Source organism: Perna viridis, chromosome 15 (assembly GCF_037379345.1).
Source record: "Perna viridis isolate PV_CMFRI_1.1 ecotype Kerala chromosome 15, ASM3737934v1, whole genome shotgun sequence".
Lineage (NCBI taxonomy): Eukaryota > Metazoa > Mollusca > Bivalvia > Mytilida > Mytilidae > Perna > Perna viridis.
Genome location: NC_142459.1, coordinates 19,316,902 through 19,327,737, shown reverse-complemented (window position 1 = coordinate 19,327,737; position 10,836 = coordinate 19,316,902). Strand labels below are relative to the sequence as shown.

The 10,836-nt window shown below is 33.0% G+C and overlaps 1 protein-coding gene across 2 annotated transcripts; it reads right to left on the bottom strand.

Annotated features, from left to right (window-relative positions):
• Nucleotides 1–6,418: 6,418 nt before the first annotated feature.
• On the bottom strand, nt 6,419–8,127 carry LOC148597354 (uncharacterized). Of its 2 annotated transcripts, XM_088563870.1 has the most exons (3): nt 7,523–8,127; nt 6,773–7,004; nt 6,437–6,509 (listed from the first exon to the last, which is right to left on the bottom strand). In XM_088563870.1, the coding sequence occupies exons 1-2, from the start codon at nt 8,019–8,021 to the stop codon at nt 6,808–6,810; spliced, it is 696 nt and encodes a 231-aa protein (XP_088419996.1). In that variant the 5' UTR covers nt 8,022–8,127; the 3' UTR covers nt 6,437–6,509; nt 6,773–6,807. The 2 variants fall into 2 exon arrangements, with proteins under 2 accessions (XP_088419995.1, XP_088419996.1); XM_088563869.1 differs by having other exon boundaries at nt 6,419–7,004.
• Between the last annotated feature and the right edge of the window lie 2,709 nt (nt 8,128–10,836).

The following is a 10,836-nucleotide window of genomic DNA, read 5'->3' as shown; positions in this document are numbered from 1 at the left end:
TTTCTCATCAATGTCATGTTCATCGTCTGAATATAGCTGAAATATTGCTGCTCGGACGTTTAACCCGAACAAACAAAAAACAAACAAACAAAGCAATGTAAGGAAAATTCAGACGCCCGGGCTAAGATTGAATCCTTCCCCAAAATTGTTCTAGATTTCCAAATTTTGCATAAAAAATGTGTTTTTTTAATCTTTTTTTCATTCGCAGTTTGTTTCTGATTAAATATTTGACCCATATGTAACAGCTGATCATGAGGTAACAATGTTGCCTGGGAAGCGATAAGGTGTAATATGGGTATTAAATATAAACAAACTGCATCAAATAATCAACACCGGTTATCCTCAATCAAATCATTATTTCAAAACATGTTCCGACATATATTGAAGGAGTAAAATATATATGTGCAGTTTTTACGTGAAAGTGAACCCCCCATGGGTGAGATCAGGATATTTTACGCAGCTAAAAATTGGAATCTTTAGTGGTAAAAATTCTTGTCTGAATTAAAATCAGATAGCTTATGTAATATATTTTGCATTTTTTACATCGACGAAAACATTATAATACAGTGAAACCAATCCTAATCGAACCCTGAATAATTCGATAATAATAAGTCTACAGCAGTCAGCTTTTTACTGCCATCCGTATAAGTTAAAAGTAGAAGTTTGTAAGAAAAATGCATATGAAAACCCCACCGATCTGACAATGTGATATCACTCTACAATACTTTTTCTACTTGAAAGACCATTGTTTGATTTCTCCTTCAGTGGCTTTGCGCAAAACTTTTTCAATATAATCTTAGAAAAATGATGCTTTAACAGAGTTATCTGCTCTTAAAATGTTCAATTTTAGTGCATTTCAATAAAATTGGCCCAGCATGATATGGAAAATCTTCTCTGTTTTCCTTGATTCTAATGGTGTAAATAGTCAAATTAAACAATCAAATTGATATTTTTTTTATACCATGTTTCACCTACTGCCTGATTCTTACAGGGACTGATACTTAAACCATTTCTGAACCAAGGTAATCAAACACCTGTCTAAACAGAATAAAGTTTACAGAAGTTCGTATTAGACAGATTTTATAGTTTCAAAGCCGTTTTTTTGATTCATTTAAAAATTAAACATACGATGTAGACCCTTAATTTAATTCTATTTAGAGTTTGGTACATTCAGAGACTTATCTTGATTGAAAAAACTTTGATATTGAGTAATGGCAAAAAAAATAATTCAGACATTTGATGTTACAAAATTGATATATCATGCAGTATGTAAAGACGCCTCTTAAATTTATAAAAGTGCATGATTTGGTTAGGATATGAAATAAAAAAAGTATTACGATTGTTTGTACATAAGAGTGCGGAAAAACAACTAGATTTAAAGAGTGTTTGAAAATATCATAATTCAGTTATTCAAAATTACCAATTGATTATCGTATTTTTCATATTGATTTCCTCCATTATTAATTCCTATTTTCAACATACTTTGAAAGAAATAATTCCAAATCATCTTCCAAATATACAGAAGAAGATGTTCTTGAATTTTTAATCGACAACATATTTGTCCAGAGTGGTGGAAGCGTTTTTCAACAAACGGTCGGCATTACAATGGGAACAACTTGTGCTCCTCTACTTACTGACCTATTTCGTCACTCTTATGAGGCTGACTTTATAGCTGATCTGATCTGAAAGAAAGAATATCGTTTAACTAGATGCTTTATTCTCAGTTTCCGCTATTAAGATGACGTGTTATCTTTAAACAACAATATATTTCGGGGATTTGATACATTGCATCTATCCCCAAAGAACTTGAGATAAAGGATATTACAGATACTCTGAAGTCAGCCTCATATCTTGATTTACACTAAGAAATCGATGGTAAGGGAAAACTATTGACTTTTCATTCATAATTTTCAACTTTCTTTTCATCTGTGGCAACATCCCTTCAACACCTGCGTATGGAGTGTCCATTTCACAACCCATACGTCATGCCAGAGCTTGCCGAAAACTACTACAGGGAGGATTTTAACAAATAGACTTCTGGAACAGGGTTATGTTGCTACAAGAGTGAAGTCATCACTACAGCAGTTTAATAGTCGTCATCATGAACTCATGGATCGTTACGTGGTATCCATCTGCTCCATGAAAACTGATTTGTTCAACGTGTCATAGTTTTCCTTTACTTTTTCGACTACCCCGGACTTGACTATTTATGAACAACAAAGCGGGTGTTCCTAGAAAAGCAGAGAGCGCTTACCCACCGGTACACTTGGTCCATGCTCCCAGTTTTTAGTGCACTCCGAATAGGTAATGTGCTTTGTTATTTTGCATGTACTATTTCAGTTACTTTATGTTCTATGTTGTGTATGTTTATTTTCCATGTCTGGTCGCTGCCCCTGAATTACATTCTTTTAATTACCCTAGAACCTTTGTTCCCTTGATTACTTTTTCAACAAGAATTTTAAATTTTGTGAACGGCGAATTGATATTCATGTTGTGACGGTTCGGCGGGAGAATGTCCGAGAATGAATTTGTATCTTAGTGTGAATCTTTTTTACACTAGGAACATTAGGTAAATCACTGTAATTCATATGATAAAGATCAATATGAAATAAAAAAAAATGTTACATGAAAAAAAGGAAAATAAGAGAAATGGGTAGGGCATCATATATTGCTGTATGCAGCGACCATAAGGGAATTAAGGAGAAAATAGGCTGGTGTGCACAAATGGGGTAATAAACGTGCATGAAGACAACAAGTCTAAAGGTTATGATAGAAATATGTAATTGTAATTTGCAATTTACTACATTTTGTACTATATTTGTGTATATTCAAAAATACCAACCATATAGTTTCAGAATCAATATCGACCCGTGCAGGTCCGGATGTTAAAAAATAGGCCTGCAGCAGCGCTAAGCTTGTCATAAGAGGCGACTAAATTGTGCTCAGAACCCTAGCTAGGGCGCTCTGCCCACAGAGTAACTGGGATGTGTGCCCCAGGTGGTTAAATGGAGTACCCCTGGCGTGTTACATGCTGGGGTTGTCGGGCTATAATACGGAAAACCTGACCGCAAACCATAGTGGTCCACCGTGTTGGGAAAGATGCCACGTTCCTCGCACGTTAAAAAACCCTACTGTGGAATTCTCCCGGAGTAGGAACCATAGGGCTCCGCCACAGGAGGCTAAATTGTCCGACACTACCCTCCTCTCCCTATTTCTAGTTAAAATCAAAATTTGTCGACCCAATTGTCCTTGTGTCCCATCCTTTTTTCATTTCATCATCATTTCATGTTCATTTTATCATCAGTTTCATGTTCATCGTCTGAATATAGCTGGACGTTAAACCCCAACAAACAAACAAACAGAATCAATATCAAACAAAAACACTCATACAATTATTGTAATAACAAAAATGCTAATTATTTTGTATTTGCATTACGTCTTACCTCAGCCTCACAATACATTCATATTTTGTGTTTAAACGTCGCCTTTTTTTATTACAGGTAAAGAACACGAATTAGAAGACACTGTGTTTATTTGAACTTTACATGTTTAATTGTAACAATAAAGCATTTCAAATATTTCCACAGAGTTACTGACAAATGCAATTATTTATTTTTGATAACTATATGACAATATTCCTATATGAAAATACTTCCCATAGAAAAGTATATGGGTTTGAATTTTCATTTGTTTGTCTTGTTACTTTAAAGCTCCATTTATTAATAATAAACATCAACACAAAAAATCATAAATCATAAACCGCTGAATCTCAAACACCAGTTGACCAACAAAACAGACACAGGTAATACTAATCTGCGCAAAAACAAATCTAGTAAAACTGTAAACCAATGTCCCCTTTAGGTGTTAAATTTCTTACAATATAAAAACAAGAAGAAAAGGCGAGACTTTACACGCATTGTCGTGTTAGGAATACCCTTACTCGTATTATGAAGTCAGTACCTTATATTTAAACTAAAACTGAAGTCAGTACCTTATATTTAAACTAACATTGCTTACCTTCTATGTATTGTCTATATAAAGCAACGTACCACAACTGACCTCAATTCCCAGTATTTGGGGATCGAAGACATTTGTGACGAATATTGTCTCAATTATTTCATTAAAAATACCCAACTAAACTTAAGAGCAAAAAAATTCGATAATAACATATGAATAATCTGCATTAAATCAAGTGTCAAATTTGTAAAAACAAATTATGGATCTATCCCAGTGTTGTTAAGTCAGAGGATATGCCATCGATTGCATCATCGGTATTACTACTTTTTCTTCATGACCCAGAATATATCTTGTAAAACGTTGTATTATTTAGCGAATATCGTTTTGAAAAGAACTGTCTTTACTGATTTCAAAATAATTGCATAAGATAAAGTAAGTTGCTTTAAATTAACAAGGCAATTCCTGTGTTAAATCTTACTAAAATCAGTTAGTAGCAGTATAGTACATGCATTATCTTTGGCTCTATGTATTATCACATCCAATGTATAATAGTTTACCATATTCGCACGTTCTCCTTACTTGCATAATCAGCCTTTTATTGTAAAGATGATTTTTTTATTCTTGAATTTGTGGTTTTCAGTATACATATTAACGTTGATAACCAAATTTCGTGGTTTGGCCAAACCCACGAAAAACCACGAAAATTAGTACCCCACGAACAATAGTGTTTTCACAGTATATACATGCACTTTTCTAATAAACAAAAGAAAAAGAAATGTCTTCTCACCAGCTAAATTGTTAGGTATATCTATTTAAGTACATCTCCGTCTACGGATCAGACGAAATGTGTATAAGGTATGGCACATGAAATAAGTAAAAATACAAACATTTTATTGCTTAATCCAAAAGGTTATACTCCATAGACTTAAGAAGTTAATGTCAAAGTGTTTGTAAAGTTTGTCTTTTTCTAAGATATTGATAGTTAAAATTTAGTTAAAATGCAGTATGAAAAATGGTGGGACAAAAAGTTTTTCCGAACTTTTCCTTATGAAAGCAGTCAAAACATATCCACGTCACTGATGCTTTAGTACAGATTTACATTGCTTTTCAGTTGTTTTCTAGATGTATTTGAATATATTTGAGGCAAAAACACCGACTTGAGAAAAATGATGTGCCATGCATTCATTGCCTGATACTTACACAGAATGATACTTGATTTTGTATTGCATTACATTGTGTTTGTTTTCCACAGAACAATATTTTAAACAACTCAAGTACATTTTTATTAATTAAAATTCTTCAACACACATTTTTCGGTGTATCATTTGCGGAAATGTCATAATGAAAATTTGAAGTAGTTGGCGATTAATAACACCCGATTAGTTGTATACTATTTCAATAAAAGTATAATAACTGAGGCGGATAGTCCCTATATGTATACCCTGATGCTTCGTGTGATAGCATGAAAGTTTCAACCTTCCACTTGATTTTGAAATAAATCTAAATAATAGTTGCTCAATGAAACTATGTAATAACAAATTTTGTGAAAGTTTCTTTACTGTCCATGCACCAGTGTGTAAGAATGAGAGATGTCTGTGGCGTCTGTATTGGATTTTAAACGTCAGACGCTGTTTGAAGCTTGAAAATATGACTGCTCCATGTTGTCAAGAACGGCAGGCAACTAGTTGATGTAGGTCATATTGCTATGGCGTTTGTCAAAAGAATTTTGTTAGAATATGAGCCACTGACGTTTGTCTTTTTTATTAAAAAGATCATTTAAAAAATAATCCCTTCTTAGCGTTAAGATTTACGTAGGTACTCATGTATAAGAAATTGTTTCACTAATAGGCCATATCTTGACTGAAACGGCATAGATGCACTGAACATACACTGAATTTACTGAACACAAAATTGTCTTGTATCATTCATTCAGTACAAATTCAGTGCGTTTTACCCGGGTCGTGTTGAGTGTATTAAGTATAGTGTTCAGTGTGTTCAATAGTCCGCTTCAAAGTATATTCAGTAAGTTCAGTAGCTGTTTATGTTCAGTAATTGAGTCCAGTTATAAACAAGAGATTTTTCAGTGTGATTCAGTATAACGAAATAATATCTTTGTTATCTCTCCTTGAATATGTTTGCTGGTGAGTGCTTGCATGTAAAGAAATATTCCCTCGTGAGTGCGCAAAACCAAAGTCTGGCCATGTACGTTTTCGTACAAGGTTTACAGAACATGAAAATAGAATGGCTAACTCGAAATAAATGACGATAAAGGGATAAAGTTGAACCACAAACTCATGAACGTTGAAAAGAATTCAACAAAACAGTTTACGTAAAATAATACAGAAGTATTAATAAAAAATGAGGAAAGAAAGATCAGTTTTGCAAGAAAACATATTTTGATTTTCAACAGGTGTATAACAATACAGGGGATTAAGACTTTATAAAGGTGTATCACAATACTGAGGATACTAATTTAGGACAGTAAATTGAATGGTTTATTGATTATTTACACGTTATTTACATGTATATAATATAACCGTTTTGACATTAATCTGAAATGAAAAACAAAATACTAGTAAGTCAAACATATAGAAGCATATTTTTAAAAAGATTGATATTAGAAAATACGCTGAGATTTAACAGCTTTATGACATAAATTTGTCCCCTTTTCCGCTGTTTTAAGCGTTACACTACTTACTAGAATCTTTAAATAAGTTAAACATATATCTTGACATATGATTCGATTTCTATTTGTCGATAGAATAATAGAAAAAAAATGAGCGTATTAGAATAAAAAAACAACCCGAATAATTACATGTACTACTCGCTAATTTGCTCTGATATTGTCCTTTATTTCGCTTTCCCTGACATTATACCAAATCCACGATATCCTGTTGACATCCCCATAGACATGCTGCTTTGGAAATTAGGTAGCCATTTACAACACGTTTGAAAGAACCATGGAAAGAACGGAATTTGGCAGGTGTTTTTAGCTCTTTGCTCTCCCCAACGACAACCACCTTTACGACAGGTACACCACCATCTCCCTAAAACACAAGAAGCAGTATGAAAATATGTTTACAATTTTCACGTAGACTTCTATACAAATAAGACAAGTGATACATGCATGTCAAATCAACGTACAGATAAAATTACCAGTTTTTGTTATTCGGTTGTTTTACTTTTATGATTAAGATTATGTGGTTTTTACATGAAATAATCGTTTTGCTAGAGTTATCATTCTCGGTTTGGTTGATTAATGTTGAAAAGAAATGTATGACATTGGCAGAAGGGCAGATATACACACAGGAAGAATTATCGTTAGATGACGAAAAGTTATATGTGGGAGACAAACCTCATTTATTCGCTGAGTTTCTGCATCATTAACGACCTTTCGTTGGCAGTATCTAATTTTTAATTGAATAGCATTTTTGAAACAAGTTGTATACATGCAAATTATTTCTCCGTTAATAATAATAAAACTATGCGTCTTATAATATATTGTTTACTCTTTTCTACTCTATTCTATCCTTGCGTGGTTGAAAGATTAAGAAGGCATGCTTACCAAAGGAGCTTCCAAAACCGAGAGTTCTTCCAAATCCCATATTTGCACTCCTTGTCATCCCCATGTGGCCTCTGCTGCCATACCCTTGGTCACTACTTGAATACCCTTGGTCGGTATAAGGATACCAAAATCCTGGGCCTCTGCTAATATAACCTGGACCACGTGCAGTAAACATCCTACTATCAGGATAACCTGGCTCTCCAGGGGCACCGATAGAATACCCTGGACCACCTGGGCCACCGAGAGAATACCCTGGGCCACTAGAGCCATCGACAGAATACCCACTACGTCTACCAATTGAATATCTCGGGTCGTTACCGCCAATATATTGTGACGAGTCAGGCATACCTCTGTTGCTGTACATTGAATCGAACCATCTTCTTCCAGATTCTCCCTGTGGTGACATAAAGCCTCCCTGTTGATCTATCTCTCGGTCTTGAGGAGATGTACATATTATAGTGTGGACCATAGTCACGGCTATTAAGATGATCATCACCATCTTTGCACAAATTGATAGATACTTGGTATTGGTTACTAAGATTGCATAGCCGCTTTATATAAGAATGAAGTGCGAAAATGACCAAAATCAACTCTTGATGGTCTTGTTTTATTTACATGTTTTAGTAACTAAACACCTGGCATGTAACATCATGTTATGAAAAAAATATGAAGTCACCACTCGAAGAACATTAAAAACACACGTTGTAAAAATAACTATAATATGTCCTTCCTATTAATGACATAAATACGGTTAAAACAAATAAAAAAAGTTCAAAAGATTTATCAGGTTTTTGTTGATTATTTTTAAAATCTCACTTCCAATGGGCATTTGCTTATAAATATCATATTACATCAGGGCATACACATGTGAAAATGTTTTTATTAAGTAAAGGTATATATGTTGAAGCCAATTGTCAAGAAAACTCCAGGTACATGCGGTTTCCTCAATTAATGTTTTAGTGCTATTACGTTTTAGCATAAATGGAAACACAATTGTCGCAAATTACAAAAATGCAATTATGAACAATGGACATAATTTCACTGCAGTCTAACATTGGTATTAACACATATATACTGTACAAAATTGTGTACGTTTGATCACAACTATAATTTGATAAGAGAACATTTATAGTAATGCGGTTAATAGAAAAGACATTGACGACAATATGATGCAAGTTTTGTTCAACGAAATAGATGAAATAAAATAACACCTTGCTGTTTATATTATATAAACAAAAAGATTCATCACTGAAAATAAACTCGCTTTTTAACTTTTGACATAAGCTCTTCGAAAAAAGGATAAAAAATGCAGCTACTCATGTATAGCTACCAGATTGTTTAAACTTCTATAAACTCCGTACACTAACCGCTCCCTCCACCCTCAAATTTACAAAATTACCATTCCTTTATAATCCCCACTGCTTTTCTAGCTAATGTTTTCTTGTTTTTATTGTCAAGATATATATTTATATACATATTTGAATTCTTCAACGTTTTAGATATTGTTTTCAATTAAATTATTTAACTGGCATATAAATAGATCCTTATAAAACCGTTTTTCCGTTCCTTTATTCACAATCCACAATCACCCATACGATATTCCCCCCATATGCCATATAACACAAACGTGAATTAAGAAATAAAGGCTCCTTTTTTTCTTAACCGATGGCATAACTTTTTAAATGTGTAAAATATCATGCTTTGTAGTGTTTTGATAATGTTGTAAAAGAAGTAACTGTGTACTGGGTGAATACTTATAATCAGTTGAAAGTTTGAAAAATAAATATAGCCTTTTAGAGCATGATCATAATGTAAAAATTATAAAGTGCATATTACATTCATATCAAGGTGTTGATAAAGACAATATACAGGTTCACATGTTTGTCAACAATCAATGTCCATCTATAACCCATCTCCTTCAGGAAGTAGAACTTATCCATAAATAACTGGAACATTCCTACCAATTAGTGGAACTTTTCAACCTTTAAGCGGAAACTATCTTCCAGGAAGCGGAATGAATCGACCTATTTGCGAAACTTATCAACCTTTCAGTTGAATAAACTTATCCACTAATAAGCGGTACTATTCCACCAATTATTGGTCCCATGCTACCAATTATTAAGTTCTCAAAAAAATTGATAACATGTCATGTGTAAACGAGATGTCAATTGCCAGTAATAAATCAACGACAATGTATATACGAATCACGGTATGAGTTTAAAGTTATTTTCACAAGTATTGTGAATCATCAACTAATTCCTTTTAAATTGCTGAATTGATAACTTGTAGTGTTTTTTAAAATTATAATATATTGAATTGAAGACAATTTAAAAGTACAAATTAAAATTATCAAAACCGCAATGGGGATTCTATGGGAAAACCCATTATTTCATCGCAATTCATAATCATTTAATATACCGTATATCGGGACATTTTCGCGTAGGCTTTTTTCCGCAGTTTGTGAGGGTAAAATATAAATTAAACGTTTGCTTGGTTAATTATTTTTTTTAAACGCGAACAAAAACCACGTGTCAGTGGCCTTCTACAGAAATAGAAAGATGTCAAAAATTGGCGATCAATGAACCATGAACTGCATCAACTGAACTTTAGTCAAACATCTTTTGTACATTCCGAAGCAATACTCGGATATCAAGATCCATTAAAAACCGATAATTGTTAATGTATCAAAATTGCTAAGTAAACAATGTTCGTAATGTGTCTAATGGGGAACAAGAAACAGGCCGGGGAATCGAAGATGTTTTTTCATTGCTTGTACATGGATTTATTTATAAAATATCCAAACCTTTTGGGAAATGTTCGTTATATATAGTTTTCGCGTAGAAATCTGATAAATTAGAAGCTGAACCAACCATGCATTATGTTTTATTAATTGAAGTAATTTCAAAGATATCTGTATATAATACAAAACAGGTTTCATAGTAAGACAAAAGGGAACACTGTAATTGTACTTCGAAACATTTTTCTGCGTATTAAATTAATGTGTTTTAAAAGTTACCATATGCTAATCGTTTAATATACATATATTATATACTTTATATTTTCGCGAATACTTTTCGGTCGTGAAGTTTCCTTGTTTTATTTTTTAGTCAACAATACACGTACTATAAACTATGATTCTTTTCGTGAAAATGAAGTGTTATATGACCTGTAACAGCTCACGAATATATAAATCAAAGTAAATACACCATGAACTTTCGTTAAACAAGATCGATGATAGAGTATACATACATTTTGACTATAGATGGTAAATGTTTTACAGGTAAGCAAACTTGTTCAACATGCTTTATTATGCA

Bases quoted from the DNA above. Each gene is read 5' to 3' on its own strand.
- LOC148597354 (XM_088563869.1), bottom strand. From the start codon at position 8,021: ATGGTGATGATCATCTTAATAGCCGTGACTATGGTCCACACTATAATA. The intron at 7,005-7,522 runs GTAAGCATGCCT...CTTGTGTTTTAG, and splicing joins CGGTTTTGGAAGCTCCTTTG to GGAGATGGTGGTGTACCTGT.